The sequence below is a fragment of the Prosopis cineraria genome, unplaced genomic scaffold (assembly GCF_029017545.1).
Source record: "Prosopis cineraria cultivar Desert tree isolate PC_DT_omini unplaced genomic scaffold, ASM2901754v1 PC1, whole genome shotgun sequence".
NCBI classification, from domain to species: Eukaryota; Viridiplantae; Streptophyta; class Magnoliopsida; order Fabales; family Fabaceae; genus Prosopis; species Prosopis cineraria.
The window spans coordinates 55136827-55163630 of record NW_026555332.1 but is presented as its reverse complement, the minus strand read 5'-3'; the positions used below and the strand labels follow the sequence as shown (position 1 = coordinate 55163630).

The 26804-nt window shown below is 35.3% G+C and overlaps 4 protein-coding genes across 9 annotated transcripts; 2 read left to right on the top strand and 2 right to left on the bottom strand.

The window, feature by feature from the left end:
- The first annotated feature begins 1414 nt into the window (after window positions 1-1414).
- LOC129312203 (bidirectional sugar transporter SWEET4-like) lies at window positions 1415-6286 on the top strand. 2 transcript variants are annotated; one of them, XM_054954843.1, is made up of 5 exons: window positions 1415-1554; window positions 1948-2021; window positions 3455-3671; window positions 5491-5775; window positions 5875-6286. In XM_054954843.1, the coding sequence occupies exons 2-5, from the start codon at window positions 1951-1953 to the stop codon at window positions 6034-6036; spliced, it is 735 nt and encodes a 244-aa protein (XP_054810818.1). In that variant the 5' UTR covers window positions 1415-1554; window positions 1948-1950; the 3' UTR covers window positions 6037-6286. The 2 variants fall into 2 exon arrangements, with proteins under 2 accessions (XP_054810818.1, XP_054810809.1); XM_054954834.1 differs by having other exon boundaries at window positions 1421-1554; window positions 1948-1984.
- A 472-nt stretch (window positions 6287-6758) lies between these two features.
- On the top strand, window positions 6759-10964 carry LOC129312185 (peptidyl-prolyl cis-trans isomerase CYP38, chloroplastic). Its single transcript, XM_054954815.1, has 7 exons — window positions 6759-7131; window positions 7899-8189; window positions 8318-8517; window positions 9072-9307; window positions 9980-10122; window positions 10255-10326; window positions 10442-10964. The coding sequence occupies exons 1-7, from the start codon at window positions 6952-6954 to the stop codon at window positions 10667-10669; spliced, it is 1350 nt and encodes a 449-aa protein (XP_054810790.1). The 5' UTR covers window positions 6759-6951; the 3' UTR covers window positions 10670-10964.
- A 207-nt stretch (window positions 10965-11171) lies between these two features.
- Window positions 11172-14829, bottom strand: LOC129312193 (serine/threonine-protein kinase STY13-like). The gene is made up of 6 exons (XM_054954825.1): window positions 14089-14829; window positions 12944-13065; window positions 12589-12785; window positions 12325-12499; window positions 11791-11925; window positions 11172-11630 (listed from the first exon to the last, which is right to left on the bottom strand). The coding sequence occupies exons 1-6, from the start codon at window positions 14360-14362 to the stop codon at window positions 11424-11426; spliced, it is 1110 nt and encodes a 369-aa protein (XP_054810800.1). The 5' UTR covers window positions 14363-14829; the 3' UTR covers window positions 11172-11423.
- Window positions 14830-17568: 2739 nt separating this feature from the next.
- Window positions 17569-26432, bottom strand: LOC129316338 (uncharacterized). Of its 5 annotated transcripts, none has more exons than XM_054960698.1 (19): window positions 26256-26432; window positions 25737-25774; window positions 25588-25610; window positions 24248-24354; window positions 24105-24156; window positions 23948-24032; window positions 23638-23728; window positions 23096-23134; window positions 22858-22925; window positions 22667-22747; window positions 22519-22574; window positions 22354-22427; window positions 22111-22203; window positions 21915-22016; window positions 21707-21787; window positions 21511-21601; window positions 21380-21408; window positions 18024-18134; window positions 17569-17919 (listed from the first exon to the last, which is right to left on the bottom strand). In XM_054960698.1, exons 1-19 carry the CDS (start codon window positions 26361-26363, stop codon window positions 17806-17808), a joined length of 1443 nt encoding a protein of 480 aa, XP_054816673.1. In that variant the 5' UTR covers window positions 26364-26432; the 3' UTR covers window positions 17569-17805. The 5 variants fall into 5 exon arrangements, with proteins under 5 accessions (XP_054816673.1, XP_054816697.1, XP_054816683.1 ...); XM_054960722.1 differs by having other exon boundaries at window positions 22150-22203; XM_054960708.1 differs by having other exon boundaries at window positions 22667-22729; window positions 26256-26431.
- Window positions 26433-26804: the final 372 nt, after the last annotated feature.

Sequence of the window (26804 nt, the reverse complement as noted above, 5' to 3'; positions counted from 1 at the left end):
TGAAAGATTATTACAATTTTATTTGCTGCCAATTAAACAATTTTTTATTAATATATAAAATTTAATTAAAAATATTTTATATATAAGAACAAACGAAGAATTTACCTTCCCTTGAAGGACTTCGAAGGACCAAATGGCTAAAAAAGAACGGTTGGGCTGGACCGAAAAAGAGAGGTGTCTCTTCATTTTTTATTACTTTTCCTTCACTTTTTAATCATGAACCCTCATCAAATCTATATGACCAAGGCAAATTCATTTAATACAGTGATATTAACTGTTATGATTGAGAAGTGATTCAATTTCCAAGCTGCTTCAAACGAATGCTATTTGACTGGAAAATCGTCATTAATTAAAAGCAATCGATTTTTTGTTCCTTACCTGTTAGTGCGAAAATCAAGTGCTAGATTTCCTATGATTTTACTTTATTTTTGGGGCCACCGCTAGGTAGGACTAGGATAATACAGCGATGGAAATGAGACGCATATTTTCAAAAAGAAACTACTCGCTTGAACAAATCAACACGCACCCTTTTAAGTTTTGATGATTAACCTTCTAGAAAAAAATAAATGCCCAGTCCAAATTCCAGCCTTTCTTTTTCCCAATATAACATAATATTCGGTCCTTTAGTTAGAACAACAATTACAGGATTTTAAATACTGATTCATAAAATCTCCTCTGTCTCTCTCTCTCTCTCTCTAAAACAATTCATGAAATTTACAGACTCTTAATTTTAAAAAAATTATTATAATTGTTCAAAAAGAAAAAAATATTATACAATTATAAAAAAAAAGAAAAAATATTATACATATTAGATTCTCTTAACAAACCCTTTGGTAAACGGATTCCCAAATAGATAGGACTTGACGAGCAGATCTTATGCTGGATAAGATTATTTTTTCGACCGAAATAATGAATTAAATAAAAGATTGTTTTTATCCTTTCTTTCTTTCTTTTCAACAGGAAAGAGAAACTTTCTCATTTTATAATTAATATAATATAATAATACTGTTTAAGATAATTTCTTACAGGAAAAAGGATGATCGGTCATTCTTCAAGCTTATGTAATGTAACCTTTTAGTCTTTTTACAACACTTTAATTGATTTGTCTGCGAAGAAAAAGAAAAATTACTTTTACGTAATAAATTGAAAAATTGAGAATTTTTGGGGCCAAGATGTTGAAATGTTCAGTGTTAATTGAGTATACTGACGAGATATTTCATTTATTGCCTTTTGAATTCGTAAAATTTACTCCAGCACAAAAGGGTGTTTTTTTTTTTAACCAGGAGAACGGTGTCAAAGCCTTGAAAGTTGAAATCAAGGTTTTTTTTTTTTTTTAAATTGAACCCCATTTTATGAGAAACGGTTAAAAGATGGTTACGTTCCGGTCTGCTATATATGCTGAAGCACCGAATACGTGAAGCTTCGAAACTCAAACTCTTTCTGCTATTCGTTTCTCTCCCACTCGGTGGCATTTTCCAGAGTTTCTCAGTCGAAGCATAGCCTTGAAGATGGTGGCCAGAGCTGCATTAGCTCGTAACATCGTTGGCATTTTAGGTTTGTGCTCTGATCATATCAGATCAATCAACTCTTTCGATCTGTGTTTTTCGCTGATCTTCCGCTACTTGAATTTCTCTGAACATAAATATTCCATTATTTTTCCCGGTTACTGGATAACATGCTTAACATTAAATAATTTTCTGTCGAATTTTCTGTTCGACATTGAGAAGAGGGAGTTGCGTACTGTTTTTATGCGCCATTGATGGATGTGACTTTACTTGCTTTGAACCCTAAATTTTAGGGATGCGTAGAGATGAGGTATGGAAGAAAATCTCCCACTTCAATTTTACCTCCAGGGCTCGACGATTGGAAATTTTAATGTGTTCATGTTTGTGCAAAGACTATTTGAGACTTCTGTGTTGTGATGTGATGTGTTGGTTTTCTGTGCAGGAAATGTCATCTCCTTCGGTTTGTTCTTCTCGCCGGCGTAAACCTTCTCTCCTTCCCTCCCTCCCGCGCCTCCCGTGTGTTCTTTTCTTTTCTTTTTCCTCCTTTGCTTTGCATGCATATGCATAATTGGATGCTGGCCTTGTAATCTATGCATTGCTGGATGACATGTTGAAGTTTTAGAGAGAAATCATCGCCATTAAATCAACGAATACCCACACATTTTCTGAATAATATAATATTGTGCATATCCACATTTTTTTGAATAATATAGTGAATATCTTGGATATGGGTGGAAATAAGATGGCCTAAATTAAGCTTTGACTAAATAGATTTGAGCTTGTATGGTAAATCAGAGTGGTAAATCAAAAGCTTGAACTTGATCTAAAGCTTGTATAAGGGTTTTTATATAGTTTAAGTCTGAGCCTACTTAAAACTTAACTTGTAAGTCTATTTAAAAATTTACTTAAAAGTAAAGCCTTTTAAATAGGCTTGCATTAGTTTTACACGTTTCAAATATACTTTCTTTAGGGTTATTGTAATATATAATATATAACTTAATTTATTAATTATAATATATAATAATTGAAGGAAATTATTAACTACAATATAATATAATAATAAAGTAATAATATTAAAATTAATATATAAGTTAAATATAATAAAAAAATATAATTAGAAGTGGTAAATAATAAATTGATTAAAAATATTATGGTGAAATTGACATGTCTGTGATATAGTACATAATATATATAAATAAACTGGCCTATTGAGCTTGTAGGTTATGTCTTGAAAAAATAAACCTAACCTATTTAATTAAATATGCTTAATTAAAGGCTTGAATTTGATTTAAGGCTAGCTGTTTAGTAAGTAGGCTAAACTAAATCTGAAATATGTTAGGTTGTAGGTCCTTGTTAAGGGTTTAATTTATTTCCACCCATGGCCCCTTTGAAAATCTAAAATTTTTGATAAAAAAAAAATTTCTAGCACTTGAAAACATCTTGATCCGCCAATTAGGTGAGTGCCGTGAATTCATATTTAATGAACGGGGCGCTGAAAAAGACGGAAGCTTCGAGTTCAATAAATTAAGCTGTGGGGGCTCCAAGAGAAGACATGCAATACGAATGAATAAATGATGCATGATGAAATAAATAAAAAAGTATACAACTCTTGGAAGCTAGTGTTCTATGCTGGAAATTATGAGATGCTATGAACTGTCGTATTTTCAAAAATGAAATATTCAATGTGGATAGCTCTTTAGCACAAATTAAAGCTATAGTTGATCACACGATTAGGACTTACAGTACTTATAGTACCCTGATGTAACTATCTGTCTTTTTGTATCTTATACAGTTTGATTCATGAATTTATCCCATTTCCACTCAAAAAAAGAGTGTGTGCGCGTGTGTGTGTATAAACATATTTGCCCGTGAAATTAGCTTCATATTCATCTGCTATTTCAGTTGCGCAGGAGCGCGCGCACACTTATCAGTTATTGAATTGTTTTCAGTCCAACTTTCATTGGAATAATAAAGAAGAAAGCAGTAGAAGAGTTCAAGCCAGATCCTTATCTAGCAACGGTGATAAACTGTGCGTTTTGGGTGTTCTATGGAATGCCTTTTGTGCACCCCAACAGCATTCTTGTGCTTACTATTAACAGTGTTGGGCTTGTATTCGAAGTCGTCTACCTCGCCATCTTCTTCACCTTTGCCCCACAAAAAGGACGGGTACGTATAATTTCTCCCTCCTAGAATTAATGCTCGCTTGACTGACTTGATGTATCATAATTTGACTTGTTAGGATATGTGCGCGTGCTTTTAAGTAGATTCGTTTATTATCAGATTTTTCATGCTTAAACGAATTGTTAGAGTTGTCCCACACTCCCATTTCATGGAGGATCCGTGCGGGGTAAAAGCAAAAAATAATGAGCTTATTAGAAAAAAGAAAATGCAAAGAACGCGGGCAACGAACCCTCTGGCGGACAATAGACCATGGAATAGCAGAGATCCGTGCTCGTCAAGGTTTGCGTTAAGAATATTTCCCATATTGAATTAATGAGGCGTTTTGGGCTTGCTTGCTGATATATTCCTCTCGGTTATGCCGTTATGGTTAAGCCTACGCCTAGAACCCCATCAATTTAGGTATTCGTAAAACACGTGCGTTGTCTCTCTTTTTACCTGTTTTCTTCTTCTCTAGAGGAATCAGGTTGGTTCGCGGGCACCATAAATATCTCGTGATTCTTTTATTGGTACACTCCATAAATAAATTACCTTGCCTACGTTCTTTCTACAGGCTGGTGCCCATCTCTATTGGGTAAATGGTACGCTGCCAATACCTTCTTTGAAATATTTTTAGATGTATCTTGTCAAAATTATTACCTTTTTGGCGGGACTTGAGCCCTATTTAAAATATTTAATATAAAATAATAAAGAATTATATTTGTTTAAAAATTAGGTATTATTATGTGAAATCATTGTTTCGCAGGAAAAAAAAACAATCTCTCTTTATGTGTGCGTGAATCATAGCCATAAACTTGATTGGTAAGATGAACGGACTTAAAAAAAAAAAAAAGAAAGAAAGAAAGAAAGAAAGAAAGAGTACTAGCTAGAAGTGTTATGTATATCCAATTATACCACACTCTGTACTCGACCTCCGCGGCCAAAAAGTTTACAGCAGCATACCGTCTTGCATGATTTGTCACGACTTCCAAATTTTTGTGCCATTATTAATTTATTATAAATCCTCCTTCGTCCTTTAACCTGTGAGAGAATTTCGTCCTCTCGCGATGCACAAAGAACATTGACAAACATTACCGATGCTATGATTATTCGGTAATCAGAACCCGTAAATACGGATATCTACAAGTGGCACGGAATTTGGTGTCTCTTACAGACTTCTCTATTTGTATAATTAAATATATTTATTATAAAATTATTGGCTGTCAAAACAAAACTAATTATTATATGTGAAAAAGTCATATGTTTAATCTAATAATTTTAACTGTATTATATAACTAAAAAAATATAAAAAATATAATCATTGATCTCTAGTACACTTTTCATTGGATTATGTTTTTAATTCTTCTAATTTATTTTTAGTATTTTCAATAATTATAATTTCTGTAATTTAATATCATTAGGGCTTTGAGGAACAAGTATCACTTAATTTTGTTGAAACTATAGAAATTGTAAGCATTTAAAATATTATAGAAACTAAAAGTAAAACTTGATAAAATTATAGAGATTAATGATTGTGTTTTTCAAAAATTTATGCAGGTAAATTTTTAAAAGTATATTTTTTCTCTCACACAATTAACATATTTTAACTTGGAAAAATTATAATAATTAATTAAACACGATTCTATCTGCAAGTGGCTGCAGGGTCTTCGTCCGATGGCAAGCTATTTCGATACACTGCCATATTTTTTATTCACATTGGTTGATTGTCAACATATATGGCAATAATTCCCTATGAAACTCATCATTGGCTTAGTAATAATACGGTATGTTAAGAAATGTTTATTGTTTCATTGCTCAAATTGTCCAGAAGAAGGTTATGCTTGCGCTTCTGGTGGAGACCATATTTTTCGGAGTCATAGTTCTTATTACGATGCTGGCATGGCATGGCACTGAGAAAAGGTCGTTGATCGTTGGTATTCTGAGTGATGTGTTCAATATTGTGATGTATATTTCGCCCCTTACAATCATGGCCAAGGTTATAAAGACCAAGAGTGTGAAGTACATGCCCTTTTGGCTCTCGTTCGCTAACTTCTGTAATGGTTTGTGCTGGGCAATTTATGCTCTCATCCACCCCTTCGACCTTTTTGTCCTGGTATGCAAGCTATTTTATATTTCAGTTTTACCAGCTAATTAATAATTATCAGCTTTCAGCGATTGACCTGATGAATTGCTATTATGGATGATCTTACAGATTAGTAATGGTCTTGGAGCATTATCTGGTCTTGTTCAGCTGATACTATACACTTTTTATTGCTCATGCAAGCCAGATACCAGTGACAGCGACGACGATAACACTTCTAAAAAACCTGCTGAAATCCAGCTCCCGGCTACAGATGGAGCAGCTAGAGTCTGACGCGTATCTTCGCATCAAATATTAGATTTGGCTATACTTCATTCTTTTTATATTTTGAGACAAAAAGTGGACCTTGGTTTGATATGTTTATGTACATGATTGGAGCGAGAACTGTAGTGTGATTGCATTATGCAACTTGTGTTCCCCGTCTTGTGATTGGGAGGTCATGACCGCAACCCAAGTAAGCTTACAGTTTCTATCCCAAAAACTATTGTGCATGTTTGGTAATGCAAATTGACTTTTTTCATACTATAATTAAGGCGAGCTGGTTAAATTTGACTAAATGATTAGATTAATTTCTAAAACTAGTTACTACTAAGATGATTAGATTTGCGAGAAATCTTAATGAAAGTCGGTCATGGATAATTCTTTAAACTGGAATTAAGTAAAGTCAAAATCCGGCATGTTGGCACAAACAAACAAAGGATAAATGATCAAATCAGACTCAGACCTCTGCCTGAAAGAAAACAAAATGGGAAAACCTCACCCTTTTAGCTTTCGGCAACTGTGAATGGTTGGATGGGCTGAAGCCTGAAGGTTGAGGCCTGATCCAGTCGATTTACCAAACAGATGGAAGCTTCCGCACCCCCCCAACCCCCACCCCAAAAAAAAAAAAAAATATCTTTCTCTTTTTATTTTCAAGTTGGTCCAATTGGAAATTCCAATTTCCGATTACATTGGTTTTCGATATCTCATATCTTATCCGATTCCGAGCTCAAACGAAAATCTTTGCGCGACCGTCCCTTGCACAATACAAACCCCAAATTGACTAAAACCTTATCTATTACATCTGCTCTTTGTCCTTTTGTTTTCCATTTCATCTTTCAAACGTAGACACTCGCGGAGTCACCACTATTTGGCGTTCAATATTGAAGGCTCATGAAATTTGTTGCCTGACACCTTGGCGTAATTTCCATGGCAGCCATTGTTCCCTGCCACTACTGTGCTTCGGCAGCTACCGCCAGATTGGCCAAGCCAAACACTCTCTCTAGCCGCTTTCGCTTCCCGGTTTCTCTGGGCAATGCTGGACTTCGGGATTTCAGCACTCGATGCTCTTACCAAGAACCCCAACCTACAGAATTCCATAACAAACATGTAAGGCTCTAGAAATTCTGAATTTTGATTATCATTATCTCACTGCATTCCCTTTTTAATCGAACACTTATCTTGACATTAATGAATGCGTGCGGCTGAATAAATGAGTGGTGAAATATTGCCCCATCAGCATCTAGTTTGATCTTAGAATGTATCTTTGGGAGATACTGCTCATCTTCTAATCTTGTGTTCATGTGGAATGTATTTCTATAAAAATGGGAATAGTGGAACTCAAAAGACAACTCTCCCATAGACCAGGAGGACAGTAGATAAGGTAATGATCTTCTAAACAAGATCTAGTCATATCAGTATCGGAAGAAGCCTTGATACAGAGCTGTATTTAGGTTCAAATTAATCTGCATCTAATGTAAAATCTTGCGTTATGCAATGGCAAAAAAATAAAAATAAAAAAAAGCCTTGCTTCATGTTTTTATCTAGAACTATTGTTTCAGTTACAGAATCAAAAAGAATTGTTGGCAAACTAGTGGACAGTGGTGCGGTACTCGGGCCAAAACAAAAGAAACACTGGTGGCGTGGTACTAATGGCAGCCACATTATCTTCCCTTGAGATTAGTTACTTAGTGCTGAAGAATTGGAAACCATTTCTTGCATTGATATTATTAAATTGAACCTTGTTTTGTATATGGAATATATTTTCCTTTTCATAACATGCTCCTGTCACTTTGACAAGATTTGAGATTGTTGCAATGTACGATTGGAGCCTTAACCCTTTTTTTTTTTTTTTGTGTGTGCATATCTTGGAGTAGAAAGGGTGGCCATTTTCCCTAAAGCAGTGTGCAGTTTCTATAGCACTAGCAGTTGGGTTAATTACGGGAGTTCCTCCCTTGGGCTGGTCTACCCATGCCCATGCAGCTAACCCTGTGTTGCCTGACCTGTCTGTATTGATCTCTGGACCACCAATAAAGGACCCCGGAGCATTGTTGAGATATGCTCTTCCTATAGACAATAAAGCAATTCGAGAAGTGCAAAAACCTCTTGAAGATATTACAGACAGTCTAAAGGTTGCAGGAGTTAAGGCACTTGACTCTGTGGAGAGAGTAAGTCATCCTTATTCTTTTAATTGTGGTTAGCGTAGTGCCCATGCAATTTGTGTATAAGCATTTGTGTTCTTTTTTTCCTCACAACAATAAAGTTCAAGGGACCTGTTACTTTGTGTGAAATGTAGAACTTGAGACAGGCATCCCGAGCTCTCAAACAAGGCAAGACTTTAATTGTATCAGGGTTAGCTGAATCAAAGAAAGAACATGGAGTTGAATTGCTTAATAAGCTGGAAGCTGGTATGGACGAGCTTGAACTGATTGTGCAGGATAGGAATCGAGATGCAGTTGCACCAAAACAGAAAGAGCTTCTTCAATATGTTGGAGGGTAAGTAACTTAGTAGTCACATTTAGGTTTATAAAGCACATGAAGATGCTGTATTCCGGTCATTCCCATTTATGCTCATAAGAAAAATGGCATGGAGTTAAGCAGATCAGTACATGTTTTTACTACATCAAGGCTCAGGATATTTCTTTGTGCTAAGATTAATTGCACTTTAAATTGTTATTCTGTCATCAGGTTATTTAAGACTGAGATCATATTAATAGAAGTTAGGATTTACTAGATTCATGAGTGTACTCTGGGTTTTTGACCAGGTAAACCACATAACTTTCCTTAATCTTTTCCTGGGAACTTCCTGAAAGTGTTCTCTATGAAGGTTTGGTTGCTTCAATGATATAAATGAGGTTGTAGCTTATAGCCTTATATCTGTGGAGGAAATCGCCATGATTTTAGGTGTTAACAAGAGCTGTATCCTTTACTAGAAATAGGAGGTTGAGGAGGACTTGGAGAATTAATATTCTGAAGAAAGAAGACTGTTCTCTTATATAACCTTTCATTGACTGCAGCTGAGATGTTCCTGGGGCATTACGTTTCTGCAGTGTTGAAGAAGACATGGTTGATGGTTTTCCGTATGAAGTGCCTGAGGAATACCGAAATATGCCTTTACTGAAAGGAAGAGCAACTGTGGATATGAAGGTCAAGGTTAAAGACAATCCCAACCTGGAGGAATGTGTTTTCCACATAGTGCTTGATGGTTATAATGCCCCTGTAACTGCTGGGAATTTTCTTGACTTGGTAGAAAGACACTTCTATGATGGCATGGAAATCCAGAGAGGTAAGAAATATATACCACGCATGCATTTTTCTCCTCCTGGTCTTCATTCAAATATTGCTGGTTTTGTAGGGAATATTTTATATTCCTCTTCTCCAGCTTTGTGGATGAAGAATACTTCTTTTGTCCCGAATTATTAGACAATTTGAGATGAGATTATGTATACCAATAAAATACAATAATGACGTTTTATAAATTTATTTTTTCAAAACAAAACTATAAACTTTCAAAAATGCCTCTACACACTTAATCGTTATGCTATAATATCATTTCGATTCTTTTCCAACTTGAAGAGTAATATTGAAAAAGTATCATCAATGAAACCTTATTTTCCTCAAATTGCTTTATATTTTGGGATAAAAAATTTCTCCAAAGTTGTCTTATAATTTGTGACAAATGGAATAGAAGATATATACTAGGTCCTCTTATTCTACTCCTTGCACAAGAGTGGGCAATGGATATTCATATTATGCTTTTATGTTCCCAATCAATGACTATATGTCGACAGTAATTTATGTTTTTGTGATGGAAGCATTATCACATACCAGTATGAAAGATCTATAATTTTGTATATGGATCTATAAATAGGATTTTTTTTCAGTGTTGCTGCCCCACTTTTATATGCAGTTTGACTGAGATTTAGTTTTCTTGAAATTTCCTCAATTCTTTGTTCAGCGGATGGGTTTGTTGTCCAAACGGGTGACCCTGAAGGCCCTGCTGAGGGTTTCATTGATCCAAGTACAGAGAAAACAAGAACCATACCTCTAGAGATTATGGTGGTGGGAGAAAAGACACCTGTTTATGGAGCAACTCTAGAGGTCAGCTGCAACCTTGTTCCTTGGTGCATGTTTGTGTATTTTTTTTTTTCCTTATTTGATGTTTAAATGTTTGCGAGCCAAATTAATCTTCAGTTATACTTTTTCTATGTTGAATATAATGTTTTTTCACAGGAGCTTGGTCTCTACAAAGCTCAAACAAAACTTCCATTTAATGCATTTGGAACAATGGCCATGGCAAGAGATGTGAGGCTCTCTGTTTTTTTTGGGACATGATGTTCATTAATCTTAATCATCATGTTTACCAGTATTTATTTTTTTATTATTTTGTTTTATCTAAAACTCCTTTCACGTTGAACAGGAATTTGAGAATAACTCAGCCTCTAGCCAAATTTTTTGGCTATTGAAAGAAAGTGAGTTGACTCCCAGTAATGCCAATATTTTGGACGGTCGCTATGCAGTGTTTGGGTATGTAACAGAGAATGAGGATTACTTGGCAGACCTCAAGGTTGGTGATGTCATAGAATCGATTCAAGTAGTCTCTGGCCTCGATAATTTGGTGAATCCAAGCTATAGGATTGTTGGATAGGGATTTGCTGTTAAATTATTCTGCATAGGTTATGAGTACATGCCGGCTACCTGCGTTAAGTTTGTCAAGGAAGGTTGCCTGTGATATGAATTTGCTCGCTCTCGAGTTTGTTTATTTTTTTTCAAGAATCTAGAATTCCTTGTACAAGAACCTAACATTCATTTGTTCAGTTTGAGTATATTCTGTTCAAGACTGAATTGAAGCCAGTATGTATCACATCATGTAACTTACATTGAATTAATTCCCAAATAAATTTGTGATTTTCCAGGGAAGAAACAGTTAATCACGTCGTTTAGATGCTGGTTCTACAGTTTAGTTACTGATGAATTAGTGAGTTGAAAAAACAAGGTTCCTTGTATACTAAATCCTCATGTTGATTAATAACAATATTTTTTGTCCCCCCCATTGCACTGTGCTGATTCGAACTTGGATGATCTCAAGTTTAACGTAAATTAGCAAGTAGAGAATTAGTGCGGCTATAAGAATGAGCTAAGAAGCAAACTTGAGCTAAAACAGATCACTTACAAGCTCATGACATGAAATGACGCGGAAGCTAACAAGTAGGTGAAATGAGGAAAGGCACAGTTAGGTTTACAAAAATCACAGCCCAACAGTGTATGTAACTACATATTGCAGAACTCTTCATTGCTTTTTCTGTGCATTTCATCTTTGATTCTTCCATCCCTATCTATCATTTCATTTCAGTTAAACAAATACGAATTGAGCCTCCAGATTACTAAAAATATTTGAGGTTTCAAGGTCCACGGTATCTTCGGAAACAAAGACAACTTTGGGGCTCATCATGAGGGATCATGCCTCCACCTTTTGAAGTGTCTATAGCTTCCAACATTGTCACCACCTCATCCATCTCTGGTCGCTTGTCAGGATTCGCATCCCAGCATCTCTTCATTACATTTGCCAGAGAGCTTGGGCAACATCGAGGTATCTCTGGCCTCAGATTCTGTATTTCCACAATATACTCAAAACTGTTAAAAACGCCCAAAAATTTGAATGCCACTTACAGTTTTGCCTGCTGATGTTTGCTCAGTGAAAAAGTTTCTAAAATAGACCCTGTCTAAGTGAAACCATAGTGTTAGAGCCACTGAATTCATTTCCTGTACCTGACGGACAACAGCAGACGTCACTTCTGAGAAGCTAAGGTCAGGATATGGCATGTCGCAGCAGTATATCTCCCATAGGCATATACCAAAACTATACACATCACACTTTCTATTATATGGACTACCGTTTAAAACCTGCCCACAGCAAAAAGTTTAAAGGACGTTAGATGAAGTATCTGAAATGAAAATTGTTCTGCGACCCCTATTAAGAGCTGATCATTAATTATAACAGAATATATGCCTGAAGGTCATGGATCTACAGAGAGCTAGCTAATCACAATTTTTTATCACATTAATATTTGAAATAAATCAATCAATTCTATGCAAAGATGCATAACCTTCTAAGACTTCACAAAACTAATAAAGTCTAGGTTAGATACTTGATACACTCAGAGGTTTCCATAAGTTTACGGTTCTAAAATTCCAGTTGCTGAAGATGCAAACTGCTGGGAACTTATTAAGGCAACAAAGACACAAGCACAGATGATTTTGATAGCGTAGCAATGAAATGGTCATTCTATGCCTATCACATACCTCTGGAGCCATGTAACCAAGAGTTCCAGTTTCCCCAGTCATGTCATGAGGATTAGAAGCCTCAATGCGAGCTACTCCAAAGTCAGCTATCTTCAAGGTTCGTGTCTTGTCTAAAAGCATGTTTTCTGTTTTGACATCTCTGTGGACAATCTTCTTCGAGTGGAGATAGCTCAACCTATATAAATTATAGCAAAGCAATCAAGCTCAGAAAGCAAGTCCAAGATGACATACCGGAAAGACATAAATTTAGAGTGTGAATTGGACCCTCTTGCAAGATCAAGTGCCAGTTGGACAACCACTTTAAATGCGAGCTTCTTTCTCCTGTTTTTGATGAGGTAAGACTTGAGTGCACCCCCAGGACAATACTCAACAACAACACAACAAATATTACTTGGCATTCCTATATGACCATTTTCCATTTGTATGTGTAGATCTGATGAGCCCACTGTTGCTCCAATGAACTGCAAAACAAATATTAACAATTGAAAGTAAGGTGTGTTAACAACAGAGAGAGTGAATAAATTACTTTACCTTCTGATTTAATAGAAACAGGATGGTGTATGTACTGTGTTGTAGGTGGAAGAAAATTATGATAAGAACGAAGAATTGAGAAACTTACCTTTGTTACGTTAGGATGGTCAAGCTTGTGCCAAACAGCAACTTCTTGCGTAAAAGCTGCTCTCAGAGAAGCTATTTCAGCTTCTGACCGATGGCCCTCTTCTCCCCAGTCAAGGAGCTTCACTGAGAGAATAAAATGAAATATGAACTACTTCATATAAGTCATCTGGATATCCTATGTAACGACTTCCTTTTATCTTTCATTTATTCAAAATGCAGTGTTACTGCAGGGTTAACAAGTTCAAAATTTCCGGATCACAAGAATTACATAGTTCCACACAGACCATGATTACACTAGTTTTTTCTTTTGTTTCCTTGGAAAAGGAAAACTCATTTTACGAATGGCTGGCTCTAATTAAAAGAGTTCGAGAAATCAGAAACGTAGATTTACGTGGCAGCATAATGTCCAGTCAAAGCCAGTCAACGGTTTCAATGGTATAAATTTCATCATCCAGCACCACACCAATTGACAATTGTAAAATAAGGGCATATCAGGATTAAACTATAACACATGAAAGTTAAAAAAGGAAAAGAGGAATGTTAAAGTTAATGGAGAGAACTGTCAAGTCAACTCTATCTTGTGAGTTCTTAAAAAATAGAAAATAAAGACACAAAAGCACACACTCAATCTTGTGAATCACGGATATTGTTAGTATGAATCTACAAAGTTGCAGTGCTTGCATTCGCAGTTAACATAATTACATGTTTCCACTAACGTGGCTTCTTAAACAGCTAAAGGGAGCGAAAGAAAGTAAAAGATGGACTTCGTGTCCTCCAATATACAACCCTCAAAGAGGAGCCTTGAGCACGTAGAACTTCTTCTTTCCTTATAAAGCAAAAAATATGGAGCCATAGCAATTAAGAATCAGAAATTTCTGTACTTCTACCATGTCTATGGAATATAGATGCTGACATGGAAGAAGTGACTAAGGAGTAAATCACATCTACATATTATGCAAAAACGTCAGCTGGAAACACTCATAACATGGTCATCTCAAAGCTAATAACGTTGCTTCTTGCAGTAAGTGTCGAATAACAAATGAATGGAAGTAAACGGTACTGATAACGCAGCTCATTTTTTTTTTTTCTTTACAAAAATTAGAAACTGAAATTGTGGGAATAGACATGGAAGAAGCAGAGTAGTACCTGCAACATCTTGGCCATCATAAATGCCACGGTGAACGGAGCCAAAAGTGCCGCGAGCAATGACGCTTTTGACGATGAGCTTGGAAGGGTCAATCTCCCATTCTTGCCTCGTTTGGGTAGACCTCCCTCCACTCTCCTCTTCTTTATTATTCTTGTTCTTCTCCATCGTCCATGCTCGTGTCAGATGCCTCTGAAGCTGCTCGTCCAAGCTCTTCAGATCTATCTGATCTGCTCTCACATACCCTCCACCTCCACTCTCGCTCTTCTCCTTCATCTCTTTCCCACTCTTCTCCTCCACCTCAAAATAATTGCCACGAAATGGCTGTTATTGCGGTCGTCGTCGAATGTTATGGCGCGTGTATATGAACATTAAAGCACCATATTCATGATCCAACTAAGCGAATTCCGATTCGTCCCCAAGCCTTTTCTGATTATGTTACGACTGGGGATGAAGTTGGTGCTGGCGTGAAGGTCATAAATAAACACAATGGTGGCTGTGGATACAAGTACTTGTTCTAGTCTCACTCTCTGGCTCTTTAATCACAATCATACATGTGGGCACATGGAGTTTACCTGAAGACGACGTGTGTTTGGAACCCACCTCGATCTCCGCCTCGCTTCTTTGCTCGCACTCTGACGTTCTGTTTGAAACCCGAGAGTCAAGACCTCTCTCTCTCTCTCTCTCTCTCTCTCACAGAGACTGAGGGCTCTGCTTTCTCGGGTGGTGTTTGTTTGTTTCTCTTTTTTATTACCTTAATGGAATTCACGGTCAATGGACCTTTCCATGTGACATCCTTTTCAAATTAAAAGGGGCTTATCCTTCCTTCCTCACTGTCACAGGATCATCTATGACTTACAGATTGTTATTACGACTTACACGTCCAACCGCTTCATCGTTAATCCTCTCTTTCATCACGTCCAACAGGATTACCCACACATCACATTTCAACAACACTTTCTTCCTTTTGATTATCGACAATTTAAATTTTAAACACACCACACACACACCCACGCGGATGAGGCAGGATTTTAACGCCACTGTGGCACATCCCACTGATACAGCACTTCTTCCTTGATATTTTGTCCAACTCGGTATTTCGGTCCAAGAGACTTCTAAAAGAAATATTAATGACAGTAAATTACGCGATTCGAGTGATGGAGTTATCACCGCTTAAGTATAAATTGAACGTTAAAAACGTCTTAGGAAAGTTGTTTTGTTGTTAAAATGAAACCATAGGAAGCAAATGGCTATGGAAATCACATTAGGCATTATGCCTATCAGAGCCGATCAGATTACAACAACCCAAAGGAGAGAATGAGGCATTTCAAACTTCAAAGCGTCAGTCAAGAAGCATGGGTGGTAGAGAAGGCGAAGACTTCATTTTTAGATTCTTCAATTCTTCCTTTTTACTTGACAAGGCGCTCTCAAAATGAGAGTTTGTTAATTTTATATATCAAATATTATCTTATATGTTATTATTAAAAGTTAAACCTTACCTTGTTAAATGTTTAAAAAAACTCTAGTAAAAAATATAAGTTAAAGTTCAACTTTTAACAACATATACATACATACATACATACATACATACATACATATATATATATATATATATTTATATTTTCATAAGATAATATCCAATACACAATTAATAAGTCTTTATTATGATAAATGTAAGTTAAGGGTCAACTTTTAATAACATATACTCCTTTCGCTCAAAAATATAAGGTATTTTTTGAGAAGTTAATTGTTTAAAAATGTAAAGCATTTTTAATTTTTCAAAGTGTAATCATTATCTTTTTTTAAAAATATTCTATCAATAGTTCTTAGAAAGATTATAACTTATATAAATGAACTAATGCATTATTTTTAAAAATCTTCATGGAAAAACATTTTACTTATTTAATTGTTTAAATTGATAAGAATAATATTTACACGCAAATAGCTTGATAAAGCGTCAAGCCCGAGGCTCGATATGAAACAAGTTTGATCCGTAACAGAAATAAACGGATGCTCTAAAACAAATAATTCTTTTCTTGTGAGAAAAACTAATGTTTTTAAAAACTGAAGGGAATATTAAACTAAAGGTGTTAATAATTCGTGATTCGTGTGATTCAACAACACAGTTAGATCAATTATAACATAATAATTAAATTAAAAATTTATATATGTATATAATAATTTAAATATAAAAAATAATATGAAATTGCTAGTTAATTTTAAAATAAAATCAAATATTTTAAATTTATCATAACTTAACAAATCACATGATACAATATAACATCAAATGATTAAAAAAAATAATTATTTTTTAAAAAATTTGATAAATTTTTTTTTTTAAAAAAGGATATTTTTTTTAAACATTCCAGTTTTTTAAAACTAAATCCTATTTTCAGTTTGATCCCGATTCTCAATCCAACCATCAGTCCAAAACAATTCAATATGGCTCAACTCTCCAAACAGTTTTTTTCAACCCAACCAAACCATTAACCTGACTAATCCACTTTTTCACCAGTCCAACCGTCCGTTTCAATTTGGTTTTTTAATCATTGATGAAAACCAGTAATTGTTATATATTTTATTTATAATATGAAATTTATTTTTTTAAAAAAAACCTCGTACAAAATTAAAGATAAATATAATTATTTTTATACTGCGATTGAGATAAATCAAACTTTTAAGTGAAATAAAAAATACGCCATCAAGTACAGATTAATGTTTTCTAAAATTCCTTATATTTTAAATTGATTTTGGGCGGTAGATCCAAGAAGGGAATTTCTAAATTCAGCTAATGCATAACTAGGAATCTCAAGTAAAGTTAGCCGTTGCAATTATACTCAAGCCAAGTTCAAATTCCACTATAAATTTTAGGTACAGGAAGGACGTAAATTTTAGGCGCAGAAACTGCAGCTGGCAACGATGATTGGCCAAGGAGAGGTTAGAAAATATCTAGTAATCAAATGACAAATAGGGCATACTATGGAATAAGGTAGATGGAAGGCAGCAGTTTGTCAACCAGGAGAAAAAAAGGTGAAGGCGGACAATACATGCCCGTGAAAGGCCATGCTGCCATGGTATCCTTTTGGGGCTTTTTATACGATGACAGGCCAACATCCTTCCTTTACTTTAATGCCACTGTCCCGACTCACGAGGCCATTTTCGTCTCCAACGCTAAAAACACCACATTTCACACCCGTGATCTCAGACTATGAACCTACCCCCCCCCCCCCAACCCCCACCCGGCACCATCTCACAATGACATTGTCAAGCACAAAATCAATCTTCCAATAAATGGGCTTTGGCATTAATAAGCACTTGGACCGTGAGAAATGAACTAATGGGCCTTCTTCTTATCCTAATGGGCTCACGTGAAGTAGTCAGGTCAGGTCTCTTTTTTTCTCTCTTCCCTCCGGTCATAGTTTCCCTTCTCTTCTAGAGATAACCTTCCCTTCCGTTATCTTTCGTTACATTTGTTTCAGTAATTGTAATTTAACTGCTATGCATGTAGATTGATATTTCATACAGGGATATTCAGTTACATCTGAACCAGTCACCAGAGTGAACCCCTACTGTAGATTTATGGTGGGAAAATAACACCATCTATCATACAAAACTACAAAGATTGAGCTATATGACTCAACTTGTGGGAAACTAACTAGAAATACCTGTATGCTTATAGAGGGAGCAGAAGATGCCTACAAATTCAAATACAAACGCCATCATATGCACGAATTGTAACGACGCTTTTTCTTGTCTGGTGTTGAGTGCACCTGTGGTTTGATACCGTATGTTTTCATCTGAAAATTTTCAAAAGCCTCTGAAATTGCTTCGACCTATTACAATTATATTGGGACAAAAAAGAAGGTAATAAGCACAAGCTGAACTGAAACTACGTAAGCATGATATTAAGCTTTCAACGACATTTAAATTCACTAACCAATTCTGGCCTTTTGGAGTACACCCTTACTATCATATCTTGGTAACATGCAGGCAGCAAGTGGCTTATACGATCCTCGGAAATTGTAAATTTCTCCTTACTTTCAAAATCCTGAATAAATTAACAAACATCTAAATATGCTAGAAAAAAACGAAAAACTGGATTGTGGAATGGGTTCATAACTCAAAAAGGTTTCTTTTCATGATATATGGGTTTCACACACAAAATTTCACTCAAATACATAGCCTTCAAAATCAGATGCGCCCGTCCGTTTTGTAAAAGGAAGCAAATGTTTGAAAAAAAAAAAAAGAATTGGTTAAATTCTTTCAATGAAGTGACATCAGGTCTAACATGTTAAATTGTTAACAGAATACCACCCATATCGGAAGATTGCAAGAAATCAGCTTCTCCAGGATTATCTGTAGAATTCTCCGCAACAGTTATTTTGACCCAAAACAACAATCGTCATGCACCAATGCCATGCAACTTGGTTGTTCAACGTCTAATCAACTCAATTTCAATCATACTACTGTGTGCTTTCAGGAATGCTCTAAAAGAGCAAAACCATGAGTAGAAGCATAGACAGTTTGGACATACTATGACAAGTGTTCAAATGGCCGATAGATATTATTTGAAAGGAAGAATCAAGATAGATGGTAGCAGAAGTGATAACTGATAAGCATCCAAAAGAGGAAAGTGGAATCATAAGCATCTTAAAATTTTCTCTTGACTAAAATAAAAAAATACGGGAGGTTGAAAAGTAGTTTTGGGAGAATCAAAAGGTTCTGGTCCGAGAGATAAGGAGTCTTGGTGGTGGAATAATAGTGTACAGGACAAAATCAAGTATAAGAAGAACTGTTTTAAAACCATACATTTGTGTAACAATGAGGAAAATTGGGAGAGGTACCGTATGGCTAAGAAGGAAACTAAGAGAGCTGTGGGTGAAGCTCATTCTAAAGCTTTTGAAAAATTTTATAAGAGCCTTGAGACGAAGGAAGGAGAGCGAAATATTTATAAGATTGCCAAGAGTAGGGAAAGAAAATCAAGAGATCTAGATCAGGTAAGGTGTATTAAGGATGAAGAGAGAAGAATTTTAGTTACAGATGATGAAATTAAAAATAGATGGGAAACTTACTTTTCTAAACTTTTCAATGAGGGAGAGGGTTCATCTAGTAACTTGGAGGATTTAGTAACTGGTGAAGGAGAACAAAATTTGCCATTTTATCGAATAATACGTGATAAGGAGGTAAAGGAAACTCTTAAGAAAATAACAAATGGTAGAGCCAACGGACCTGATTGTATATCTACCGAAACGTGAAAATGTTTAGGTGAAGAAGGGGTGAGATGGTTAACTAAGTTATTTAATGTGATTTTACGGTCCAAGAAAATGCCTGATGAGTGGAGGAGAAGTACATTAATTCCTATTTTTAAAAATAAAAGAAATATTCAGAATTGTACTAACTATAGAGGGATTAAACTCATGAGCCACACAATGAAATTGTGGGAGAAAGTAATTGAGCACAGGTTGAGATTAGAGACAAGTATTTCTGAGAATCAGTTTGATTTTATGCCAGATAGATCAACTACAGAAGCGATTTATCTATTAAGGGGATTAATGAAAAAATATCGTTGTAAAAATAAAGATCTACACATAGTTTTTATTGATTTGGAAAAAGCTTATGACCGTATACCAAGAAAAGTGCTTTGGAAAGCGTTGGAAAAAAAGTAAGTACGGATTGCTTATATTAAAGCCATACAAGATATGTATAAGGGGGTAAAAATTAGTATAAGAACGCCTAGTGGTCAAACAAAGAATTTTCCTATAAAGATTGGACTACATCAGGGATCATCTCTGAGTAGTTATTTATTCAACTTGATCTTAAATGTTTTGACGGAACATATTCAAGGGGAAATTCCGAAATGTATCCTCTTCGCGGATGATATAGTTCTTATAGCAGAGACAAGAGAAGAGGTTAATTGCAAACTTGAGTTATGGAGGAGGACATTGGAGTCGAAAGGTTTTCGTCTGAGTAGAAGTAAGACGGAATATTTATATTGTAAATTTGGTAAAGGACTATTCGACAATAATTTGGAAGTGAAATTGGGAGATCAAATTATACCTCAAGTGGAAAAGTTTAGATATTTGGAAGCCATTATTCAACATGATGGCGAAATCAGTGGAGATATTTCACATAGAATTCAAGCTAAGTGGTTTAATTGGAGAAAAGCTAAAGGAGTTATTTGCGACCGTAAGGTGCCTAATAAACTTAAAGGAAAGTTTTATCGCACTGCTATCAGACCGGCAATGTTATATAGTAGTGAATACTGGGCTCTAACGGAACAGCAAAAGCATAAAGTTGGAATAGCAGAGATGAGAATGTTACGATGGATGTGCGGACATACACGTAAAGATAAAATTCAAAATGAGCACGTACGCGAAAAAGTGAGGGTGGCACCTATTGAGGAAAAAATAATAGAAAATCGGTTGAGATGGTTTGGGCATATACAAAGAAGACCAAGGGAGGCACCAGTGAGAAGAGTGGAACATATAACTTTGAGTCCGATTAAGAGAGGTAGAGGAAGGCCTAAGAGAACACTCTTGGAAGTCGTTGAACGCGATCTCTTAATTAATAATATTCCTAAAAGCTTGATAAATGATAGAGCACAACGGTGTCTTGCAATCCATGTAGCCGACCCCACCTAGTGGGATAAAGGCTTGTTGTTGTTGTTGTTGTTGTAAAGAATAGCACCAATTAAAATAAGAAACATTAAAAAAAAAGGAGAAAAGAAAAAAGAGTAGCACCAGTTGGCTTCAAAGAACAGCATGAAACATTACAATAGCACGTCAGGTAAGACAGTTTGCTCGACAAAATCAGACATTATAGATACCAACAACAAAAAACTAAAAGACATGGGAAACAGGATTAAGGTGATTTTATCTTTATTTTAAGATAATTAGAATATTTTAAAAATTTATTTTTTATTATTTTAACTAGGATATTTAGATTATCTTTTGAATAAATTTAGTTGGATTAGGATTTATAGAATTTACCCTATCATCCTATCTTATCTTTTCTACGATTATTTTATTTTATCTAAGTCAGTTTAGATTATTTTTATAATTTGAAAAATTGTTCTTAGGGCTCTATAAATAGACCCTAGGGTTATTTTGATGTTGGACCTTTCTGATGAATTGAATACACCTTAGGGCTCTATTCTCCCCTTAGATTCCTGTTCTCCCTCAATTCTCTCTCTATTTCTCCCTCCTTCCTTGACTCCCCCTCCCTTGTTCTAAATAAAAGTCTGGTACTCAAGATGAAATATCTTGAAAAAGATAGTGGGGTTTAGTCATATACCTTGAAAAAGTTGATGCTGCCAAAGAAACATGCACCAAAACAAAGAATAAATAATATTTAGTATCTGATAAAAAGTAATAAAACACCTACAATCTAAAACCAGCATGTAAGTTCAATCTTCATTGAATACCTTTCAAGTGGATTGTGCTTGCCACGAGTCAAATCAATCTTGACATTACAGACAGCTACATCCTCCTCTTTCAGTGTGACTCCCCCATTATTCTACGAGATGAAATTAAATGACATTAATATCAAGTCCCTCTTTGAAACTTGGCAAGAAACAAAAGTATCTATAAATTTGAAGGTTCAAATGATAAATTCAAGCACCTGTGAACAAATAATATCTTGAGCAGTAACTTTCTTAAAATTTTCAAGTTCGTCCTTTGGTACAGCATACTCATTACAGAACTGAGAAAATGAAAGGGCAACAACCTGACCTTCATCAGCACAACTTTAAACAAAAATATCATCTACGAAACCGTCCATCACAGAAGGGGCAAAAAGAAATGAGAAGCAAGTAACAACAAAAACATACCTGGTACAGATTCCTCCTCCGAATACGCAGAATCAACTCCCTTGCTTCCTTTAGTTCTTTACTCGGGGACGTCTCAATGGTTTTAATTATTGTGTCATCTAACTGCAATTTCCAAATAAAAAGTCATTCAAACTTCAAAAGGTCAGGAATATGCCATAAATAAAATTTAAATTCAGTTGAAAGCATCTCTTGGAACCTTCCAGTACTCAGAAGGATTTAGAATGTGAGATGAGACCTCCAAATAATTGTTTGCTTCTACAAGTGCATCAGCCACCATAAGTTCTATAGCCTGAAAACAACAAAAGATTAGGAATAGTAAAGCCAAGAGATAAAATTAACTGACGTTGGCAAAGGGAAAAAGAAGAAGAAAAGAAAAATTAAGGATCTATGCCTGAACAAGCAAACAGTAGATCTTTACAAGGAAGATAGTAGACTGTACCTGTACTTTTGGATGAGTGTAAACTGTCCTATGCAGGTCAGCACGAGTGGCAAATAACTTGTGGATGGTAAGATCTAACCAATTGCACAACCAAAAGCAAGGAGCAATTAAAATGTCAAAATTGAATGGGTGAAGTTAAAAGTGTGTGCAGAAGATAATACTGACATTCCTTAGCACGATAACAGATCTCATCATCCAAAACCTGCATAGTATCCAATAATCTGCAAGTGGAGCAATTTTAGTTGCTTGGCATCTGTATTTGCTTTTCCTTCCATTTAAAAAGAAAAAGTTATCTACAAGGTCTTTGCTTAACCTCTGAAATTCAAAGTTGCAACCAAGGCCACAAGCTCGGCTGTCACGAACAATGTAATCAAATCTGCAGATCAATTGTTTCCTCAAGAGATTACAATAGAGTGTTAATTCGCATCACAAAATCTAACCCCTACAAATACAAAATGAATATGTACAGCAAATTTGCCCATTAAGTTCACTCAGTTTACTTACTTGTCCACATCAACTCCATTTCGACCATTTGCTACAATATCATACAGGAAGCTTTTCTCACTCGAGCTCTAAATTATCAACAAAAGAGAAACAAGAAATGACTAAATAAATAAAATGACTAGTTATTAATAAACGCCTATGATAGGTGAAATTAGCGGGGTCTTCAACCAAAATTCATAAAAAATTACGTCTTGAGAACAGAGAACTAAAAAAATCAGAAGAAAAATAAAAATCATACCCTAGGAAGCGCAAACTCGGAGCTTGCGAGTATCATCTCCTGCCAAAGACAATCAACATACATCAGGAGAATGATCTGAAGTTCCAAACCACATTTCTACCATTTTCTAAGTGATATGCCATGATGACCATTAAAAAAGTTAAAATATATATATATATATATATCTTGTACCAAAAAGAAAGAATGGACGTTCATAAGAAATTAAGTAAATATTAAAGTACAAGTGAAGGTTCTATCAATTAAGAAAATCTTCAAAAACAAGGGAAAGGACATGAGGAAACAGGGAAGCTACATAACTGATAAGCTTCTAGGTAACATAAAAATTTCACCCTAGTGACATTTAAGAAGTGATATTCAAAATGACATTTCGGTAAGTGGTATATCTAAAGAGTGGCTTGTTGATATAGCACATTAGCATAATGAGATCAATGCAACCAACCACACCTAATGGAATAAGGCTTGTTATTGTTCTTACTGTATTCAAAATGACAAGATAGTTAATAGATTACAAGAATAAGAAACTCACAATATAGCAAACATACCTTCACTTTTTTTATCATTTCAGGGTCAACATCAATGTGGTGTTCATCGACCATATAATCAACCATATTAGCTGACATTTTCTCATGTGACCTACAGAGGATAGAATATGATACATAAAGGATAAATAACATTCACAAAGTAACATGAGAATAACCGGATAAATAATAGATAACCTTTTTAATCATTTCAGTAAAACAAGAACAAATTGCAAAGACAAAATAAACTTTTGGCAAAATGTAGGAAAAATTAAATGAGATTAAAATTCATATTAAAAATTACAGAAAAAATAAGAAGAATTAAAAAATTTACCAATGAGAACCACTAACAACCCGGGGAAGAAACTGCCGTTCAAACAAGTGACTGAATGGCCCATGACCAATATCATGCAGAAGTCCTACAAAAAATGATGAGAAAATCAGATGATATATAGGATAAGCATGGTAAGAGTTCATAACAAAAATATTACCTGCAAGTTTTACTGTTTGAATATCAAATTTATCAATGCCAAGCTCCATGCCCTACAAGGATCAGATGGACCCATGAGAAACCTTCAAAATACTTAATTGTATCTTTATATAGGTAAAATGTATAGCATAGAAAATTTTGTACTTGATAATTTTTAAGCTTTTCTATAGATTCACCAGCAAGCCAATAAACACCAAGAGAATGTTCAAATCGAGAATGCACAGCCCCTGGATAGACCATACTTGTCATACCTGAAATATAGAAAGTATGATAAAAAGATTTCATATCCTGAAAATTGAAAGTTCGAAAGTTGATGGCAAATCACACCATGAGCGCAATAGAGTTTACTAGTGTTTGAGGTGATTTTAAGAATATTCTAGTAAACAAAAACTCCCCTAAAGGTATAGCTTTGTTTAAAACACAACAAGAGATATGCAAACCATGTTTTGACCAAAAGAAACCAACCCAGTCCTTACTCTCCCCCCCTGTAGACTTTACACGAGCTATACCTTTGCATTTATCAAATCTTCAAGAGGAAATGCCTGAAATACCATTATTGATTTTGTCTTGGCATAACTAGTGTGAAAACCCTGCTAGAGGTATGTCAAGATCGTACATATTTTCCTTGGTGTCATGAGCATGTGTAGTTTGAATGATGATAGGTATCATAATGAAATTGCACTTCTTGTGGCGACATTTATCGAACCCAAGTTCAAACTTTAATCACGTGTCTTAAATCATTTCTCAAATCTCAAAGCAATGAAATCAACATTTTAACCCAATTCCCCAGCTTGCAAAACGATTGAGCCAAATGTGCAATACCTTTTCTCATTTTGGAAAAAAGAACAAGCATAATAAGAGATCCCTCATGGGCCTACTTAACAAATCATTTGTGATGACTTAAGAAACCATCAGATTTAACCACTCGAAAGCATTCTAGTTTATTGCAATTAACTAGAGCTAGTAATTCAGGCGAGTCGAATTTATTCGGATTAGGCTCAATTAGGGCAGGCTTATTCAGATTGGGCTCGAAACATCTCACCTTCTTTAAAAAGCTCATATAACCAAACCTGGCCTTAACTTTTTTTTTTTTTGGCCAGGTTCGGGCTGGCCAGTCGGGCTTGGCCAAAATGACCAACTCTATATACATATAAAGCAAGAAATTTCAATTGTCGAGCTTATTTGGGTTAGGCTCAATTCAAGCTAGGCTTATTTAGATCGGACTTAAAATATCCTATCATATAGCCAAGCCCAGCCCTAACTTTTTTCAGGTGGGTCAAGTTTGGCCTGAATCACCAGCTCTACAATTAGCATTAGCATTGTAAAAGCAAATAAACTTCTAAGAGATTACAGGGAAAATAAGACAGGAAATTTTTCAAAAAGATAATTTTGAATAAGTAGCTTTGCTGGTTTATCTTGATTCTAAACTGGCTTCCATAGCAACATTTGATAGCGATGAGTAAAGAAGAAAGGAGTTAACTCACCAAGCTGTTTGAGGTCACGAAGCCTGTAAATAAGAAATCAAGGCAAAATCATGCATTGCAAATAACACAGAAGAAGTAATCACCAAGTCAACGCATAGACCAATGTTACAGAGTCAAGCGATGCATGGAATTTAAACAAGCGTACTTGCCTCTGAAACTGCTCGGTGTCTATGAACCTCAAACTGAGCTACAATAGACGAGGAAAAAAAAGTGTTACTGGATTATAATGTCAAATACCACCAAAGATAAAATTACACCATCACATATTTAATTTCTGCAGCAAAGAGCACCATGTAAAAACGTAACACGACTTTGACGCTAGACCCGAGAAAGGAAAAACACTGAAAGAGTCAATGCAAAAGGAAAAGGATAATTAGACACTAGAACACACTTTTCCAGTTAATTTTTTAAATCAAATCAAACTCAGGGCTAAAAATAAAAGGAAAGGAAACTGGTGTATTTGGTTGTCCGGCAAGTTCACTAGCTAAAAGTTTATAATTCTTCATCGACTGGTTAGCCAAACTCTTCTACTCCGTCCATGTCGACGAAAAAGTTTCAATGAACTCAAAGGCATGTTTCAACGCATTGCAAGAAGAAAAGAGCAGAATAAAACTCAAAAGGAAAGCAGCGAAAACGAAAACAAAGTGGGGAAAAAAGAGTGGTAATACGGGATCCAGATAAATGTTGCCATGGACGTTATCGTGGATGTGCTTGGAGAATCGGCAAGAAGTAGGGGAAGGAGAAAGGGAAACGTCGCTGTTGAGGCAGGCTCCCATGGCTTCCCTTCACTCTGGGAGAGTTGCAGGAAAGCGAGGGGTTGAGCAATAAAGAGAAGAAAGTAAGGTGGCAAACGGGAAGCCAAGCATTTATTCCTTTAAAAAAAATTATAAATTGTTTTTGGGAATTAATGCGTCAAGTCAACAACGTAACGCGTTTGGGGTGTGGGACTCCGAAGCAGAGTGAGGGGTGAATTTCTTTTGTTTTTGGGTTAAAAAAAAAAATAAAGGATGTTCTTTCCGCTGTATCCCAAAAAAAAAAAAAAAAAAACTAAAAGAGATGAAAAGTTCTTCCTCAGTCTTCTTTTACAAGAGCAATTAAGAACAGTTTTTTTAATAAAAAATTACTTATTTTTTAAAAAATAATTAAAATCTCAAAAAACAAATTTCTAAGAGTATGTTTTTTTTAAATAATTTAATGTGATAAATAAATGAAAGAAT

What these genes read in the sequence shown, in the direction of transcription:
- LOC129312203 (XM_054954834.1), top strand. Translation starts at nt 1,509, where the DNA reads ATGGTGGCCAGAGCTGCATTAGCTCGTAACATCGTTGGCATTTTAG. An exon ending in TAACATCGTTGGCATTTTAG is followed by an intron (nt 1,555 to 1,947) that starts GTTTGTGCTCTG and finishes TTTTCTGTGCAG; the next exon opens with GAAATGTCATCTCCTTCGGT. An exon ending in TTGCCCCACAAAAAGGACGG is followed by an intron (nt 3,672 to 5,490) that starts GTACGTATAATT and finishes CAAATTGTCCAG; the next exon opens with AAGAAGGTTATGCTTGCGCT.
- LOC129312185 (XM_054954815.1), top strand. Translation starts at nt 6,952, where the DNA reads ATGGCAGCCATTGTTCCCTGCCACTACTGTGCTTCGGCAGCTACCGCC. An exon ending in TTTATGGAGCAACTCTAGAG is followed by an intron (nt 10,123 to 10,254) that starts GTCAGCTGCAAC and finishes GTTTTTTCACAG; the next exon opens with GAGCTTGGTCTCTACAAAGC. An exon ending in CAATGGCCATGGCAAGAGAT is followed by an intron (nt 10,327 to 10,441) that starts GTGAGGCTCTCT and finishes CACGTTGAACAG; the next exon opens with GAATTTGAGAATAACTCAGC.
- LOC129312193 (XM_054954825.1), bottom strand. Translation starts at nt 14,362, where the DNA reads ATGAAGGAGAAGAGCGAGAGTGGAGGTGGAGGGTATGTGAGAGCAGAT. An exon ending in GCACTTGATCTTGCAAGAGG is followed by an intron (nt 12,500 to 12,588) that starts GTCCAATTCACA and finishes TAATTTATATAG; the next exon opens with GTTGAGCTATCTCCACTCGA. An exon ending in TTGGTTACATGGCTCCAGAG is followed by an intron (nt 11,926 to 12,324) that starts GTATGTGATAGG and finishes TGCTGTGGGCAG; the next exon opens with GTTTTAAACGGTAGTCCATA.
- LOC129316338 (XM_054960698.1), bottom strand. Translation starts at nt 26,363, where the DNA reads ATGGGAGCCTGCCTCAACAGCGACGTTTCCCTTTCTCCTTCCCCTACT. An exon ending in GACACCGAGCAGTTTCAGAG is followed by an intron (nt 25,611 to 25,736) that starts GCAAGTACGCTT and finishes TCTTATTTACAG; the next exon opens with GCTTCGTGACCTCAAACAGC. An exon ending in ACTCCAAAAGGCCAGAATTG is followed by an intron (nt 17,920 to 18,023) that starts GTTAGTGAATTT and finishes TAATTGTAATAG; the next exon opens with GTCGAAGCAATTTCAGAGGC.